The following is a 19,499-nucleotide window of genomic DNA, read 5'->3' as shown; positions in this document are numbered from 1 at the left end:
TTGATTAAAATTCAAAATGAAACACACAGAAACAGGGAAATGCCATGTAATCATTTTATTTCTTCAGAGGATCGATGCGATATTTGTATGTGAGGTTTTTAAGTGAGAATCATTTCACAGAAATAGTATATATAATGGTTTAACTTTCTATTATTCAGCAGTATAATTTTTATATTCAATACAACTGAGAGTGAATATATTTTAAGATACTTTATTATTTGACTGACTGTGCCATGTTAATAAAAATTGATAAAGTATTGGTATCTATCATTTTAAAAATATGTTTATTACGAATGAGGATTTTATTGTATGTGCATAGTGTGATTACAACATAAAATAGAACCAGATAGGCCGTGGAAGAGATGAAAACATATATTCATGTGTTTCTGCTATAGAGGCAAAGATAATTTTTCCCTTTCACCCTCTAAAGGTTTGTCTTTTAGTCTGCTGAAATGAACTGGCAATAGACAGTTTAATGGAAGGAGAAGCACACAAACGTATTCATATATAAGTGCAAGGGAATCATGCAAAGCATAAACTCAAAGAAGGACTAGATGGTTGGAGCTTAATTACCCTCTTCATAGGATAGAGAAAAGTGGGGATATTCTGCAATTTTATAGGAAGATTAAATGATTTTTAGAGGAGATGAATGGGTCCAACAAACAGACAACAACCTGAGAGGAAGTTCCTCTGGCTTCTGGGAGAGGTGGTGACAAGTTCTGGGAAGGTGAGGGGCAGAACTGCACTGCAAACAAAGGTTGTCTTATTATGTAGGTGAGGTCTCTCAGATAACAACCGGAAGAAGAATATTTGAGCAGTCTGTCCAATAGGCATGGAAATGACCTTTAGTTTTTTCTTTTGTGATTGATCTTTGCAGGTTAAGGAGATTTCAGATAGGAGATTTAAGACCATTGTGTTTCTTTTGGAAGAAGTTTTCTCACACAGATAAGGAAACTTCAGAGAGCTCCCCTCTCTGTTCTTGGGGCAAAGGGAAGGGGAGAAACAAAGGAATGTCAGAGAGACATTGATATTGAGGCAATTTCTAAGGACTTACAATCTCCATTAGTTCAAAGTACTCAGAAAGCCAAAGCACCACATTTTGGGGTATCGTTTTCTGAGACCCAAAACGAGTCTGACTGTTAACACTGTGATATCTACTTTGCAAAGAGAGTTTTGTTCTCAGTGGTCTTGCTTGGGTACCAAATTGATGAAAATGTTCTCCTGATGATGAAGTGAAATCAGTGTTTATGGATTGGTAGTTTGTTTACAGCATTTAGATCTTGCCTATTTGAAGGTGTGCTGGCAGCTGAATAATCTAGGACAACCTTTCTCACAAGTCTGGCAATTTGTTGACTCTCAGCTGAGTATCTTGGTTCCCCCTCATCATGACCTCTAATTTTCCAGCCGGTGAGTTCAGTCTGGTTCCCATGTTGGTCTCGGGGTTCTAACTGCAGGAAGAGAAGGCAGGACACAGTGGTAAAGTGTTCTGGAAAATCTTTCCTGACAAGAAACCTAAGCGGCGCTCAGGGGATCAGAGAAACACAGTTTATTATGCCTGTGGGCCCAGAAGGGTTCACACCCAAAAGTCTGGATCCCGGCTAAGAAAAGTACACAGTTGATAGAGGGAAAGGGGCAGGGGAAGTTAACTCAGGACTTGAGACAACGCAGCAGGTTTTGGACAAGGAGGCAGTTTCTCTTCAGGTTTTTCAGTGAGTAAGCAATACGCTGAGGTACAGAAGCAGAAAGAGGCAGTTACTAACAAAAACGGGCAGTTTTAAAATCGGGACAGTTGCTGACTCCGTGCTAACAAAATCCTGGGCAAAATTTCCATTTCTTCCCCTCCTGTGATGCTCTGTTCTGGATATTAGGGAGCATCACCTTTTTTTTTTTTTTTTTTTTTTTTTTTTGAGACGGAGTTTTGCTCTTGTTACCCAGGCTGCAGGGCAATGGCGCGATCTCCGCTCACCGCAACCTCCGCCTTCTGGGTTCAGGCAATTCTCCTGCCTCAGTCTCCTGAGTAGCTGGGATCACAGGCGCGCGCCACCATGCCCAGCTCATTTTTTGTATTTTTAGTAGAGACGGGGTTTCACGGAGCATCATCACCTTTTATACGCTAGTGTCTGTGCTTAGCGGCTTGTACTCACGGAGGGCTAGTAACCGAGCACTTGGTTTTCTAATTACCGCGGCTTCAATGAAGCGCTGGAGTATGTTAGTGGGGCAGGGCTGAAGGTAAGGGGCAGGAAGATAGTTAATAGCAAAACAGGAAGTAATATTTTACAGCAGCCTTGGACAAGGAACGTCCCTCATGAGACAACAATGATGTCAGCATAACAATAGAACAACAAGTACTGTCAGAATAGTTCCAAGTATTAAGATTTCAGTCCACATTTCCTGATTCAGGGGAGGCTCCTCAAGCTCTGGCCATGCGTTGACTAGTAGCTTCCGGATGAGTCAGTAAAGCAGGGCTTTACAAGTTCTCAGGATTCAGCTGGCCCGAGCGTGATTTTCGCGGGGTGCCGAGGGTCTGGATGCGCAGTCCACGGGTCTACTAATGTGTTCAGGTGGGCCCTCTTGGCTCTGGAATTGTGTACTCACAGAACGACTCTTGCAACTTTAAGGGCAGTGGGGGTGACAAGGATTACACTACGGGGCTCTGTTCAGACAGGTTGGAGAGGTTTCTTTTTCCAGTTTTTCACCCAGACCTGGTCCCAGGTTGGAAGGGATGTACTGGATTAGCTAGGGAGATAGGTGCTCTTTCTATTACCCACTGACTGACCTGGGACAGCACCTTCCCCAGTGCCTGCAGCTGGGATGTCATGCTTGTTTTCCCTAGCTTTCTGAGGTCCCCTCTCACTTTGTTAACCAGAGCAGGGAGGGCCTCCCAAATAGGAATTCAAAGGGTTAGTAGCCAGCCGGTCCCGGTGTACACCGTGACCACAACAGGGCTAGGGGAAGATGTCTACCCAGGAAGCCTGGGTTTCCTGACAGAGCTTTGCTAGTGTAGCCTTCAGGGTTCAGTTCATGTGCTCCACTTTCCCTGAACTTTGTGGCCTGTAGGCTGTATGAAGTTTCCACTTAATCTTGAGCATGCTGGTGAGGGCTTGGATACTGTCCGTCACAAATGCTGGCCCATTGTCACTTTGCATGGTGAGTGGAATCCCATATCGGGGAACAATTTCACGAAGTCAGACATTCACTACTTCTTGGGCTCTTTCTGCCTTTGTTGGGAGTGCCTCAGCCCAGCCTGAGTATGTGCGTACAAGGACCAGTAGTATTTGTACCCTTTATTGGGCTTGACTTCAGTGAAGTCCACCTCTATGTCCTCAAACGGGTAGCCACCCACCCGTTGCACTCCTGGGGCGGGTTTCAGCCACTGTAGGGGTTGTTTTTAGCACAGAGTTTAGGAAGGCTTGCAATATAGTAATACCTGTTGAGTAAGCTCTCCAGAGCAGTTTTACCTAGGTGGGTGAGACCGTGGCACTGAGTTACGACAGTGTGAACCAAGTTCCTAGGCACCACCGGTCTGTGGTCAGGAAGTAGCCACCATCCCCTATTACCCTGTTTTGCCCCCTCCTGCTGTACCCACTGGCTTTCCTCCTTAGAGTGCTCCAGCTTTCCCACATCCTCTCGGAGCCAAGGGGTGACTGTGAACAAGCAGGCGGGGGGCTGCACAGGCTCTTTTTCAGAGTGGCTGCCTTAGCTTCTTGGTCAGCCAGCCAGTTTCCTGTAGAGATAAGATCAGCTCCTCTTTGGTGGCCCTTTCAATGTATGACAGCTACCTCTTTGGGCTTCCAAACTGCTTCTAGCAGTCTGAGAATTTCTTCCTTATTTACGATCTCTTTCCCTACTGCTATTAGCAGCCCTCTTTGCCTGTATATCGCGCCCTGTATGTGGACAGTTGCAAAGGTGTACTTGGAGTCAGTGTAAATATTGGCCACATTAGCTTCCGCGTGGCACAGGGCCTGAATGAGGGTGTGTCATACCGCCCATTGTGTTGACCAGCCTCTGAGCAAGGGGGCTGCCTTGACCACTTCAGTGGCAGTGGCGACTGCATACCCTGCATATCTCTGCCTAATTTCAACATAGCTGCTTCCGTCAGTAAACAGGTTTAAATCTGCCTTTGGGAAGCAGAAGTCTGTCTGACTAGCAAATATGTCATCTACTACCTCGTCACAGTTGTGGTTTGGGGCTCCCTGCACCATGGGGAGAAATGTGGCCGGGTTGAGGCCATGCACAGTCTCAATGGTGACCTGTGGTTTTTCACAGAGCAGCCCTTGGCAGTGGTTAAATGGGCATTTGAGAGCCACTGGTGCCCCTGACTGCTCATAAGAGTAGATTCAGAGTGGGACACTTTGATATGAACAGTCTGGCCCAAGGTTAGCTTGTCAGCTACCTTCATCAGAATGACTATGGCAGCTAAGGCTCGGAGACAAGGGGGCCATCCCAAAGCCACTGCATCCAACTGTTTAGACAGATATACTACTGGTCTCCACCAAGGCCCAGTGGTCTGGGTGAGGACCCCAAGTACTGTTTTGTTTCTCTCCTGAACAAATAGATTGAATTCTTGGGTGACATCTGGAAGTCCTAGTGCTGGGGCACTTTGGAGCAGTGATTTGATTTCTGGGAAAGCCATGTCTTGGCTATCACCCCACTTGAGGTCTATCTTCCAGTCCAGTTAGGGCCCCAAAGAGGGCCCTTGCTATGTCCGAGAAGCCAGGAATCCATATACGGCAGAAGTCTGCCACCCAATAAACTCCTGGAGCTTCCGCTTGGTGTTGGGAGTGGGCATGGAGCAAATCACCCTTTTTCTGTCTGGTCCCAAGGACCGGTGTCCTTTGGTGATGATGAACCCCAGGTACTTCACCTGTTGTCTGCAGATTTGGGCCTTTTTCCATGAGACTTTGTATCCTGCCTCTGTAAGGAGCTGCAGCAGTGCCTTGGTCCCTTCCCAGCAGTCCTCCCACCCCCTGCTGAAGAGAAGAAGGTCATCCACATACTGCACCAGTGTGTGGTTAAGGTCCTCTTGTGGGAGGGCAGCTAGGTCTGTGGCGAGTGCCTCGCCAAACAGTGTAGGAGAGTTTTTAAATCCTTGGGGCAAACAAGTTGAGTACAGGTCAGTTGCGTCTTCCTTCATATTTGGCGTCACCTCCCATTTGAAGGAGAAAAGCAGCTAGCCCTTTGGCGCTTTGGTGCCAGTCGTAGGCAGAAAAAGTCATCGTTTAAGTCCAGCCATGTGAACCACACAGCCTCAGTTGGGGAGCTGACCCAGGAGAGTATATAGGGTAGGAACCACCTGGTGGAGGGTTAACCACCGTTGACTGCTCTCAGTTCTTGTACTGGGTGATATCCCCTGCTGGGCTTCCTTACTGGCAATAGAGGGGTGTTCCAGGGAGACTGCCATTTGACCAGGATTCCCTCCTTCCTAAGCTGTGAAATGTGTACCTGAATTCCCAACTGGGCCTCTCGGGGTACTGGATACTATCTTTGCCTGACAGGGAGGGCTCTAGGCTTGAGGTCAATTATTAGTGGTGCATGGGCCTTAGCTATCCCTGGGGGGTTCATCTCTGCACAGACTGCAGGGAAGGCACCCAGGAATTCTGGTGAGTTTTTCTCTGACCTCTCTGCAGTGTGCAGTTTCCATTCTTCCTCACGTGTAAGTATGACTGCTAGGACCAAGCCCCCCTTTGGCTCACTCAAAGTCAGACTGGCTGGCCCCCCAGGTTCAAAGGTGATTTGTGCCCCCAGTTTGCTTAACAAGTCTCTTCACAGAAGGGGGACATGACATTCCAGTAGGTAGAGGAACTCATGGCATACCTGGTGCCCCCCTAATTGGCATATTGAATCTTGGCAGAATGGTTGGGGCTCTACCTGGTACTTGTTGCTCCCACAACGTTGCCTTCCAGTTGCTAAATGGGGAACTGGAGTGGTGACCACTGAGTACTCTGCTCTGGTGTCTATCCGAAAAGTCACTGGGTGGCCTCGACCTTCATCCTGACCATGGGCTCTCGGGGGCCAAGTTTCATAGATCCTAGCCCATCCTAGTCTGGGTCCATCCTGGCCAAGCCAATCATGTGGGCCTGGCTAGGTTCTGGCTGATATTCTACCCTCCCTAGGGGGTGGGTGCCCCACCTGGGACTGTCTGCTTGGGGCACTCGATCTTCCAGTGTCCCCCCTCTTTGCAGTATGCTCACTGATCTAGCTGCAAGGGAGGGCGCTCAGATCTCCCACCTTTGCATAGGGGTGTGTGTCAGGCAAGGCTGGTGGGCTGGGGGCTGATGGTGTCAGAAGGACATAAGACAGTGTCAGCTACTCCTTGGGATCACCCTGATGAATGGTTTGCTTGGGTCCCTTAGTTGCTTGGGCCATGAGGATCTTGCACTGTCCCTTCCTGCCAGCACAGAATCAAACCCAAGGGGGAAGAGTCTGAGTTGTCTCCAACCAGGAATCAATATGTAGAAACTGGTCCAGGTGGCTTGGATTGCTGGTCACAGCCTTCCAAACAGCCTCCACTGTGGTGACATCCAGGGTGCCCTCTGGTGGCTAGCTGACACTAAGCACCAGCCACTCTGATCTGCAGAGGGTCTTTAGCTTTTCTGGGGTCATTTTGACCCCATAGTCTCCAGAAAAGCCCTCTCTGAAGTTTTTGACTGTACAATCTAGGACCATGGGCTTAGACTGACTTTTCCCCATGATGCGTGTCCCATTCTGACTGGTGGCACAAGACAGACAAAGGAGGGGTGTCCCATGAAGGACCACTCAGGTGCCTACCTTGCCGTTTCCCTTGCAGGAACTTAGGCACCTCTCAGCATCAGCAGATCAGTATAATCCCCCAACTCGGATTGAGCTCAGCTCACACTCAGCTCGATACTACCATAAGCTTATGAAGTTGCCCCTGAACTGCAGGCTCGGGCCCTCTTGGACTCCATAGTTTGCACCATCGAGCCACAGACTGGAGGTTCAAGGGCAGGCCCTTGAGCTCCCCATGCACTCACACACTCACTCAGAGGTTATCACATTGCCTCCCTAACCCGGGAAATCTGCCTGCTGTCTCCAAATGGAGGCCCTGGGAGGTGATCAAGCTCCCTTCCGTCCATAGACGGGTCTGCCTAGGTTCAGGTCCTGGGACCTTACCTTATCTGGAGTTCCCTTTAGTTCAGTCCACCTGCCCCGTGAGTCCAGCTAGAGGCAACGCCAGAGAAACAGCAGTCCCCCTTCCGGGGAGGGAGGCCCTGTAGAAGCTTACAGGGGTGTGGTGGGGGGGCCTGCCTCATTCCCCAGCAGGGAACAGGTGAGCTGTCCATTCTTTCTGACCCCAAACCGGTGGTTCAAAGGGCCAGTGTGGTTGTGTTTCCCAGTCAGGGAACCAAATGTTATGGAAAATCTTACTTGATAAGAAACCCAACCAGCACTCGGGAGATTGGAGGAACACACTTTATTATACCATCAGGCCCAGGTTCACACTCAAAAGTCTGGACCCCGGCTAAGAAAAGTACACAGTTTTTATAGATAAAGGTTTACTCAGGACTTGAGACAATGCAGCAGGTTTTAGACAACGAGGCAGTTTCTCTTCAGGTTTTTCAGTTAGTAAGCAATAAGCTGAGGTACGGAAGCAGAAAGAGGCAGTTACTAACAAAAACGGGCAGTTTTAAAATCGGGACAGTTGCTGACTACGTGCTAACAAAATCCTGGGCAAAATTTCCACTTCACAAGAAGCCTTCTTCCAGTGAAATGCTTGATTTCATCCCATTGGTCAAATCAAGACATATTACCTAGCTCTCAGCTTCAAATGGAGGAGAAATGACCTTCGTAGCCATTTTTATAACCTCTCATTTCATTCTACCAGAAAGAATTGAGAATAGGTTGATGATCTTTTCCTCCTCTGTTAAAAAAACAGTTGAAAATTCCTTGCTATTACATGACAAGTTGTAAATCTTGAAACGTCTCTGATAAGAGCCAACCTACATGAGTTTTATTTGCCTGTGAAATTAAAAAATAACAGAGAAAACCAACATGTTCTTATCTTGTATTTCTTCAAGAACACTCAATCATTGTAAAGCTAATACTGAATTAAATTAACACACGCAAAAAAAAACTGGAAAGGAAACTATGAGTTATGCATTTACTGAAAGCCTAACTCTGCTTTAATGGCCTCTTTAGCAAATATATTTTAGTATTATTGAGTTTGTTTTTTTTCAGCCAATAAATGCTTCTCATTTAATAAATCTTTAAGGGAAACCTATTAGATGCTAATGATTTATACCAATATATATCATCATTTTATAAATTGTTATACTTTTTATCCAATCTGCTGTTTTCACCAAGAATTATCTCTTAAATACAATTAAGATTAGCTAAAGATGATTAATATTAACAGTTGAAATGTGAATTCTAGAGAGGCAAAGATTTTTACTGTTTGGTTTACTACTGTATACTAAGTGTCCAGAATACTGCCAAGCCCATATAAATAATATATATAGATATACTATATATGTATACATAATATATATAGTATATATATATTGAATATATATATATTAAATATATATATATATATTGAATCCCTCTGATTCAGGTGGATTGTATTAGATTATTTGAAATGAATATCTAGTGTTTCTTTCTGATGACAAATGACAATAGCAGTTTCTTGAAATGAATTTCAGTGTGAGATCTAACAATTGGAATTTAGTGGGGTCAGTCACAAGACCCAAAATTGGATCAGGAAAGAGAGGACAGCTGCCCTAAAGAAATATTTTCTATGAAAAAATATGGAAACTTATTTTGAGGTTGAATTTAAGAAAAGAAAACATACTTGCAAATGCCAAAATAATGGGAGAATTTTTTCCTTTGGGAAAAAAATATGCTTAAATACTCAAAACTATTGATTAATGACCTTTTACTTTCTATTTTGTTCTCTTTTCTTTCCCTTCTTTTTTTTTTTTTATTTTAATAGATCCGTGGTGGAAAACTGATGATATCCAATACCAGGAAAAGTGATGCAGGGATGTATACTTGTGTTGGTACCAATATGGTGGGAGAAAGAGACAGTGACCCAGCAGAGCTGACTGTCTTTGGTAAAACTTTATTCTGAATTATAAATTTTTATTTGTATCAACTTTCTTTGCTTTTAAGTATTATTAACATTAAAAACAAGGTCATTTATGGACAGTTACTCATGCCTTGTGGTAAGAAGTGACAAATTAGAATTATCCGATTTTCTGTCTTTCTAATAAGAGCTTTGATGTAAAGACACAATTATTTGTAACTTTAATTCACCTATATTGTTCATGTATTTATAAGATTTTGCAGTTCATTAAAATTTAAAAATATATTCTTTCTCAAAGTCTATTTGAGATATTATATCTATCTAAAGTTTATCACTCTTTCTACTGTGAGGCATTTATCAGGTAGCTATTATGTACAAGACACAGGGTAAGGTTTTTAAAAATTAGAGAGTATGAAACAAAAAACTTGTTTTCCAGTTTTTAGAAATTCAAACTGAGGTATTTTTAATTTCAACTCTGGGTAAAAATACTATGTATGCACGTATATAAATTGAATATTAGGAAAAGGACCATCGAAGTAAGATATTTTGTTATGACATTCACGTTTCTTCAACTTTAAAAGCAAGTCTTCCCTTAGCTGGAGAAATGCGATTAGTAGGTTAAAAACCATATCACATAAATGGTGAATAAAGTATCAGAAAAGAGGAAACTTGAGACTTAAAGTTGGCCAAGGAAACAAAGTAAGAAAAATACTGCAGGGAAACTGTGAAAGACTGAAAAAGATATAAAATGACAAAAAATTGGAGAAAATAGGTATTCCAAAGACACTTGAAAATGAAACACTCTTTTAGAATACATTGAAGTTCTATTCAAATCTCTGCATAGACACACACATTTATAGACACACACATACATGTACATATATGTATGTATGTATATAAACATGTATATACAATCTTCATTAAACATTTTACTAATGCAAATATTATGTGATTTTTTTAAGTGCAAAAAAACATTGTGATTTTTAAATTATTTTTTCAGTGCCAGTGAAATAATCCTCTACTTCTGTACATGATATCAAATTCCTTTTTCTGGTCATTACTTGAGGACACACCCAAGCGTAGCGCCAAAGCCCTGCACAGGTCCCTAAAGAAACTTATTTTGCAGTTTGGGAGCTGCCTCCCATGGTGTAATGGGAGTGACATTGTGGAAAGAGCTGTATTATGATTTCCACTTTATTTCAAGAGTTAAGATTGCGCTTTATGCATATGTACCAGAATGTAGGCCTCTCATTTCAATCATTCTGAGCACCAGGTAATCTCTGGTAACACTCCCTGTGGCTACTAAGCAGCTTGAAGTCCCAAACGACAAAGCTAGGAGAAATCCCATAATTCGTTAAAGGAATTGAATAGAAAAAATAAAATTGTTCAAAGTATGCATGTAAATTTCTATCCTGCAGAGCTCAGACAAGTGTCAGTTTGCCCGTACTTTTCATGCAGTCTTTTATAAGAGTCTCAAGATGTGCTCCACTCTGTAATGAATAAAACACACCTTTTCCTGGTAAGACATGATATTAGTGGTCACTGAATGTTAGCACTGAAAACCCACAAGTACAGTTCTTCTATTTAAAGAAACACTCATTGCTATTTTTCTGTAACTACCACAAACTCTGGAATAGAAAAAAAAAAAAAGCTGTATTATTGCAGTATAGACTGCCTTCAGAAGGAAATTGAAAGGGTTTAATGTCATTACTGAAGCAATTAGACTTACCACTAATGAGACATCCTTATGAAATATTTACTCTACCTTCCCTAAAGAAATGATGAGAACTACTGGGGATTCCTAAACATGTCAAGAGTTATGTGGGAACTTCTAAATTATTTGGAAAACAGCTATCATCCAAAGAGATTGAATTTGTCTAGAGGCAGTTCCCCTGGCAAAATTGATTTAGGAAACTGAGAAATGTTTATTAGATGGTGTAAGCTAGTCAGAACTGACCTGAGGGGTTTTAAGTACAGGATTAAGTTGAGGGAAAAAGTAACTTTTCATTATTGGTTAAAAAAAAATCCAAACCCAAAAGAAAAACAAAAAACAAAAGTGATTGTCCAAATTAAGGATGTTTTAAGTATTGCCAGAGAGATCCCTTCTGTACCTTGACTCCCTATTTTCAGAGAACATAAAAGAAACAGTGTGCTATTAATAGTGAGGTCTTCTTTATGCTGGTGCCCCTACATCTAATACACATTTTCCAAGAAAACTTTTTATATTTTAGCATTGTTAGATATTACCATTTTTTGATCTAATGTTTATGCAAGTAAAAGTGATTACATTTCATACTCTACCTCCCTCAATTTTATGTTCATGGAGCAGCAATTTCACTTAAAAAAGTCTGGCTATTATAACCACTCTGTAGCTACCAAAGGTTTTTAAATGTCCTTTGAAAATATACTTTATATGTAACATTTGTAAAGTATAGTATTACAAAATTCAGAATGAAATACACAGACACATACTCACACACAACTCATCATTTTACATTGTGTTTTATCTAATTCTTCTGGGATTTGTTTCCATATTATTTATTGATCAATTTCATAGTGTATCAACTGCATACATTATTTGACTTTTTATTATGGAAGATGATGATGACTTGGCCCACTTATATCTCCTTCCCCACCTCACCTTCACTTTTCTTTCTTTTTCTCTTTTTAGTGTATGAACTTTAGAAATACTGGTTATATTAATGTGACATAGCTGGCCTAGAGTTAGAACCTGAACAATGCCATTTTATAAAAGACAAAACTGTTTTTAAAATAAGTTGTAAAGGCTGATTGCGGGCCTTGGCTTCTGTAAATAAAACTGCTAGTTTACTTTACAGAATGCAAAGAAGTCAAGCTGCTTACCTTCTCTTATCAGTAACTGCCAGAGTTGCTAGCCGGTAATAACCAGAATAAGCAGCCCAAAATCATTCCATCCTGGCTCCTGCAACTTGTAATAAGTAACTAAGATAATGTATAAACTAATGTTTATCTTGACTTCTGTAAACCACTTAAGTAACAATCGGAATGAGAAAAGTCCCCTGGCCCTTGGAATGTCCAGAGGCCCCCTCACCCTCCTCTCTGCCCAGGAGGTGATTTACGGAATCCACTAGCCCTCGAAATAACTGAAGCCTTTCATCCCCATCCCCGCTCCTCACCCCCACTCCCAAGGTGGTTTTATGGGTATAAAAAGGTCTCGTCACCCTTCTTTCTCTGCCACGGGTTGGAGAGATGTGAGTCCTCCGTGGTCACCAGCAATAAACCCTGCAATTTGGCATACTTTTGTCTTGGTGCTGACTTTCTATGCTCTGTCCGGTATAACATTAATATTCAGAATTTGAGTTATTATAGCCATGTAAACATTATTGTCTGTGAGTTGAATGTTACAGTATTATGACCATATTTCTTTTCTGGTACTATTTTTGTTCTTCTTTGAATTAATAATAAAGCCATTTTCTCATTTATTTATGTTTGTCTATACCTGTTATGGATTCTTGAAATCTCTAACAGAAACTATAAAATCTTCTGTAATCTATTTTTTAGAAGTTAACTCTGAAGACACCTTCACTACAGCATTCCCTGAGGCTTTAGACATTATGCCTAATCCAATGGGGCTAAATGTTGCTTACTTAGGTCTCCCCCATAAACCTCATTCTGATTTTGTCTTCCTCTTCTCTAATGCTGGATCTGCTATTTTCTGCATCCTGTGTTTGTTTCTTTCTTGGTTAACAGCTCTTTTCGGAAGGGTTCTCAACTTCTTTCTGCTTGACAGAAGCTTGGAGCACATTCCCAACCAAAATTCCCTTATTCTATCCAGACCTTAGAACTCTAGTTTAGAATTCTACTTTAGCTAGGGATTCCTACTTAACTAATATTTTTGATGAGAATATTAAAGTTGTGACTAATTAATCCTTTAGCTTCTTATGATGCTCTTGAGAAGTCTACTGTGATTCTGATTCCTTTATGTTCGTATGTGATCAGTTTTCTTCCCCCCCCCACCCCAAATGTTTGGTACTCTCTTTACCCCCAGTTTTCTGAAACATTTCAACACATTACCTTAGTTTGGCACTCTTTTCTTTTCCTGGCTATGTAGTTGATGAGCAATCTTAATCTGAAAACTCTCAACCAAAACAATTCAACAAAATTTTTATTTATTTCTTTATTTACTTACTTTTCTTTTTCAAACATGATTTCATTAATTAGATTTTAAACCTCTGCAGGTTTTTCTTTTCTCTAATTCTTCCTTACTTATAGCATCCTGTTCTTGTTTCATGGGTGTTTCATTCTCTTATAGCAGAGAATATTGCTTTTGTAATTTTAATTTTATTTTATGCATCAACTTTTAAGGGCCTGAGTACATGTGCAGGATGCGCAGATTTGTTACATACGTAAACTTGTGCCATGGTGTTTTGCTGCATAGATCAACCCATCACCTAGGTATTAGGCCCAGCATCCATTAGCCATTCTTCCTGATGCTCTCCCTCACCATGCCCCTCTGACAGGCTCCAGGGTGTGTTGTTCCCTCCATGTGTTCATGTGTTACCGTTGTTCAGCTCCCACTTATAAGTAAGAACATGTGGTGTCTGGTTTGCTGTTTCTGTGGTAGTTTGCTAAGGATAATGGCTTCCAGCTCCATCTTTGTCCCTGCAAAAGACATGACCTCATTCCTTTTTATGGCTGCATAGAATTCCATGGTGTATATGTACCACATTTTCTTTATTGAGTCTATATTGGGCATTTGGGTTGACTCCATGTCTTTGCTTTTGGTGTTTATAGTGCTGCAATGAACATGCATGTACATTTATCTTTATAATAGAATGATTTATATTCCTTTGAGTATATATCCAGTAATAAGATTGCTGGGTTGAATGGTGTTTCTGATTCTAAATTTTTGAGGAATACTGTTTTCCACAATGGTTGAACTAATTTACATTCCCACCAAAAGTATAAAAGCATTCCTATTTCTCTACAACCTCACCAGCATCTGTTGTTACTTGACTTTTTAATAATCGCCTTGAGATGATATCTCATTCTGGTTTTGATTTGCATTTCTCTAATAATCAGTGATGTTGAAGTTTTTGTCATATGTTTTTCAGCCACATGAATGCCTTCTTTTGAGAAGTGTCTGTTCATGTCTTTTGCCCACTTTTTAGGGGGATCGTTTTTTCTTGTAAATTTGTTTAAGTTCCTGGTACACTCTGGATATTAGACCTTCATGAGATGCATAGATTGCAAACATTTTATCTCACTCTGTAGGTTGTCTGTTTAATCTGATGATACTTTCTTTTGCTGTATCACAGAATTTTAATAACACTCTTTTTAAAGTAACATCATATTGTGATGCTTCTCTGCCTTTATTTCCTCTTAGCTACTCTTCCCCCCCATCACCCCCTCCTGGCCTCCGGCCACATTGTTCTCTGTTTCTTCACTGGAAGCTTCTTTCAAATGGCACATGATCTATTGCTGTCAATTCACATTTAGTTGTTCTTTTTCAAAAAGATTACTGGAAACTCTGTGCTAACTGATGATTTTCACTGTAGGATGTTCAGATTGAGAACTGATGATTTTCACTATAGGATGTTCAGATTGAGAACTAAACATTTTTGTGAGGATTAGGATAGAGATTGGGGCTGGTGATGCTGGTTTGCAGTCATTGAATGAGAAATAATAGTTGATAGCCTGAGAGTAGTTGAGGTGTTCAGAGATAATGCTACAAGAGAGAAGATCCTTAAGACCCACACCTTAAGAAATATCTGTATTTTATTAATAACATGTGGTACTAAGTATTAAGAACATTAGGTGTTATTAAAGGATTGTTGTTAGCAATATAATCCTTTCTTGAGTGTATTTATTTAGCATCTCCTATGTCCTATGCCCTGTTTAAGTGCTTAAATACTAATGGTGGGTAGAATAGACAGAGCTCCTGCTCTCACTTGGACTCCCATATCATGTTATCAGCAATAACATGAAACTTTGCTTCTAATATGTGGCAAAGAAGGCATTCTTTTTCCTCCGAAAACATTTATCTATATTTGTGATTGCTTCATAGGAGGATTTTTCTCAGGCAAGGAAAGTTCTAGCCAAAAAGAAACGAATGCAGTCAGGATTTATTTAATCACATTCAGACAGCTCCATCATTCTCATTTGGTCTTTTCTGGAAGGGCATGATAAATCAGACTCAATGACTATCAAACCCACCCTCACCTCATACATGCCCAGTTAAATAAAGGAGACCTACCAGGGCCATCTGACTTCCAATTTAATTGACACTACAGGGTGGCAGGTCTTTCTGGGGCAGCTGAAGTCAAGATAAGGTTTATGAGCAGTGGTTAACTCTAATATCTTTTTATTACATAGCCTTGGTCTTACAAGGACTTAAAGAACTTCACCTATGTAACTATTGCCATAACATGAGCTTTATAATATTAAGCAAAGTTTATTTTAAAAATTTTACAGTCATTTGAGAAATTCCTGTTATAACATAGCCACTGACAATTTTAAAGCCATTTTCAATGATTGAATACAGTTAAAAAGAGAAATTTGTTTTCTGGGCACTTAATTTTTTTTATGTAGTTAAGAAACTTAAGAGATACGATGCAACCACATTTCAAATTTATGGTATTTTGTGTTAAACTGTGTATTTGCTTCCTGAATATTTTTGGAATAACTACAATGAGACTTGGCATTTGATTTTATTATAACTGCATATACAGTTGGATTTTTCCAAAATGCCAGTTTGGAACTAAATTGACAAGACTATTTGAGAGCTGTACTTTACAGAGTAACACACAGGCAAACAACACTACTGTCCCAAGAGAGGTTAACCTTGTTAGCAAGTTATGCAGGTGATTCAAATCCCGTTAATCTCACATAAAAAATGTTAATTGCATTGGCAAAGACGTTGCCTCTGATCACTCCGCAGTTGCAGTTATATAATTAGAGATCAGCCCATTCAGAGAGTCTCTAATCTAATTGATAAGCGGTCAGCAAAGGACCCTTGAAATTTCTTCCCCATTTTTCAATATGTGGTCAGACTTAAGATAGTAACATGAAAAAATCAGTGACCTTGTTTTGACATGTTTTAAAATTAAGTTTGCTTGCTATTCAATAGTTTAAGATTTTCGTATATATTTATTTTAATTGTACAGAGTTTTCATTGTCCAAACTCTATGGAGCATTAATAGGTATCAAGTGTGATCACTTATCAATGTATTGGATGGTTCCATTGTCAACTTACTTTCTAATCCTTTGAGCTTTTAATTTGATTGCAAATAATTTTGAGACAAAAGGGGAGACTCAAGACACTTCCTTGTAATTTTTTAAATTTGTGTCTGAAAGGGGCTTGGCTTTTTGTTTGGCATATTGTAACAGTTGCCACTGTAAATGCAAAGCATTTAAAAATACCTTTTTGCCCTGTACAACTTTTTTAGGCTTTATATTTATGTTTCTGATTCTCAGATTTTCTGGAAATACAGTATTGTTAAGAAAAGTGGAATATAGTTTTCGCAAAAAAACTTCTTCCATTTAAGTAAATGTTAGGCAAACTTACATTATGTTTTTTACATAATGTTTTCTATGGGTAGTTATGAAAATTGCAAAGCCGAAGGTGAGTTTAGTATAATTAACAGAAAGCAAATGGAATAATGAATAATACAGTTTAGAGATAATTGCTGGAAAGGGTGCTATGGAAATTCTCAGAATAATACTTTAAAATATGTGACTAAACTCCAGTATCTCAGGAATTTCCCATGTCACATTGTTGGACAGCATATCCCAATACCCAGGTGTAAACCCATCTGGATGTGTCATGTGTATGCCGGTGACTTTCATCTCAGTATTTTTGGCCTTTGTTTTCTTTTGTTTTTTTTCTATCCATTGAATTACATTTTTCACCATAAGCCAATGTCAGACTTCCAAAAATTGTATACCACATATGCTCCTGTGGTTATCCAGTTGCTAAGCAACTGGACTCTGCTTGAGGGTAGAAGGGAAGTGAGAAGGTTCATTGTGAAGTTCTGCACCCCTGCTGAGTTCATTTGAACAGCAGCAGGGATCCTATATCTTGATTCTTCTCGAAATTATAAATCAAGTGCCTCCACGTGTCTTCATATAAAACAATGGGGCTTAGAACAAGTACAGTGACCAAAAGGCCTTAAGGATTTTGATGGTGTCCCCTTGAAGAAGTTAGTTCGAAGACATCTCTGATGTAACATTTGCTTTTTGGATTAGTTATATGTAGTGATTTTGTGATTGTCAGTAATTTAAGAAAAGCATACAAAAACTTTGCCTGAAATATAAATATTTAATAGAACTAGTCTCACGTATTGCTTTCAATTTATTTTATACCCAGCATAATGTCATGAAAACTTTTCATATTAGATAGTTAAGAGATACTATTTCATATTAGACAGGTAGATAATTTTAATATTCCAATGACTTAACAGTTTTTCAATATATGAGCTTGCCGCAATTTATTCTAAATCTCCTATTTTCCAATATTGTCAGTTTTACTGCAATTATTCTATGTACTTCTTATTTTTGTTGCAATTATCAATTATCAAAGTCACTGTTTTGCATTGTTATATTTTGCAGTGTCTGCAAATAATGCTTTGGTTCTTCTTCATTGCTCGCACTTCTTTCTTACTGATTTTTAATGTCAGCATGCCCATTTTGTTCCTGACTTCAATGGGAATATCTTTTGTATTTTACTTTTAAGATAATTTTGGCATTTAATTTCTGAAAAAATGTCTTCAACATGTTTTAAAAGTCTTTTTGATTCCTTCTTTATTTAGCTGTTTTTTAATCCAATATCTAGATCTACAGATTTGATCATAATTTTTTTAAACCTCCTATTATATAAAGTAACCTCCTTTATCTCACTGAAAATTTATTTGACTTCAAGTCATAGAAATCTGCCTAACAATGGCTTAAACATAAGAGGGTAATTTTTCTAATCCTTAGTATTTCTATGAGGAAAGGAGCTTACACACATTAACTCACACACCCATGCACACACTCTCACACAATCCATGTTTTACCTGCCAGTCTGTTTCAGTTTGCTAAATGAAAAGTTGAGACAGTCCCTAGAGTTTCTTTTTCACCCTCTGCATCTGACTGACCTCCCAGTTTTGATCTCTCTTGTCTGTCCCCTTTTCAACTCCTATGGACCATTGCATCAGTTTAAGCTGAAATCATTTCCTACAACAACCCTTTGATCTAATTTATGACTTTATGTTTCTCTTTTAATTTATCTCTCACAGACCTGCCAACAGGACCTTTTTCATGTATTTATTCAAAATGTTGCTTACTTGCTTAAAGCCCTTCAAAAGCTATCAACCGCAGGGCAGAGCTCACAGTCCTTGAGCGGTGAACAAGGCCTTCGTAGTCTTTACCACTCACTCGGGCTAGCTCTGTCTCTCACCACTTTCCCTGATAAAACTAAGCTGCTCACTATTCACCAGCTTGACCACTTAGTCAAAGCCTCTAGGAGTAATTGTATTAAAATGTGCTGAATGAGTGAGTGGATGAGAGAAAGACTTCTCTAGCTGGTTCATCCCAGTGTCAGGATGTAGTATGATACTCCCACTAAAATCAAAGGGAACAGGAAGGGTCTCCTCTTGATGAATCATTTTTCAATCTTGGGTCATATCAGTCATGTCTCAAGCCTCTTTAACATTGGGTTAATGAAGGTTTTGGATAAACCGAATGAATAGCTGTACCTGATAGCACAGAAAAAGTCAGTCCCGCTTCCTATGCTAATGATCCATTTTGATTGTTAACATTTGGGACCCTGATAAAGATATACAAATCCTATTGTCTATTTAACTACCAGAAATGATAACTCAATAGCAACTAGGCCGGCCCCAAAATAACTGTGTTAGGCATATAGTGTCCAGAGTTAAAAAAAAAAACAAACACTAAATCATTTTATCTGACATGCAGATTTGTTCTGTTGTCACAGGGCACAATGGGCTGCTAATTTATTAAGGTTATCTAAGATCTTTAGAAGCAACCATTTTTTAAATTTTTATGGGTTGTTTGTCAATTCTACATTTACAAAAGTTATCATGATAAAACTTTGTCTTGTTTTACGGCTTGGGATTTTTGAGTTCCAGAGTACAGGTGCTCGAGCATATGCACGTCTGTGTATGAAGAAACTTTTGATCCTTACTGTCAAATTCTCTGGAAAGATACAACTATCTTCCTTCTAAATGCCAATGATAGTCAATTTTATTGCAATAAAATATTTATCTTGCCACTTATACATTTGTTTCGTAAATATGGACCTTGATTTAGTCAATAAAATCAAATACTCTTATTCTATACTCTTAACATATATTATTTGAAGCAATTTATTTTCTTGGAATGTTTCCTGCTAAATACATTTTAGTTTTTGTGCCACTGTATACAGAATTTTAAATTAAAAGCTTTGAAACTAAAGTTCTAGGTGGCTAAATAT

The 19,499-nt window shown here is 39.8% G+C and overlaps 1 protein-coding gene across 38 annotated transcripts in view; it reads left to right on the top strand.

Annotated features, from left to right (window-relative positions):
• The window catches only part of ROBO2 (roundabout guidance receptor 2), a 1,334,178-nt gene that overhangs the window by 1,155,462 nt on the left and 159,217 nt on the right, over positions 1 to 19,499 (top strand). For all 38 annotated transcript variants that reach the window (XM_078358529.1, XM_078358528.1, XM_078358527.1 and 35 more), the window contains exon 4: positions 8,951 to 9,071. In XM_078358529.1, the coding sequence (XP_078214655.1) occupies positions 8,951 to 9,071 (121 nt within the window). The remainder of the gene's footprint in view (positions 1 to 8,950; positions 9,072 to 19,499) is intronic.

The sequence above is a fragment of the Callithrix jacchus genome, chromosome 21 (genome assembly GCF_049354715.1).
Source record: "Callithrix jacchus isolate 240 chromosome 21, calJac240_pri, whole genome shotgun sequence".
NCBI classification, from domain to species: Eukaryota; Metazoa; Chordata; class Mammalia; order Primates; family Cebidae; genus Callithrix; species Callithrix jacchus.
This window is presented reverse-complemented; position numbering and strand designations above follow the sequence as displayed.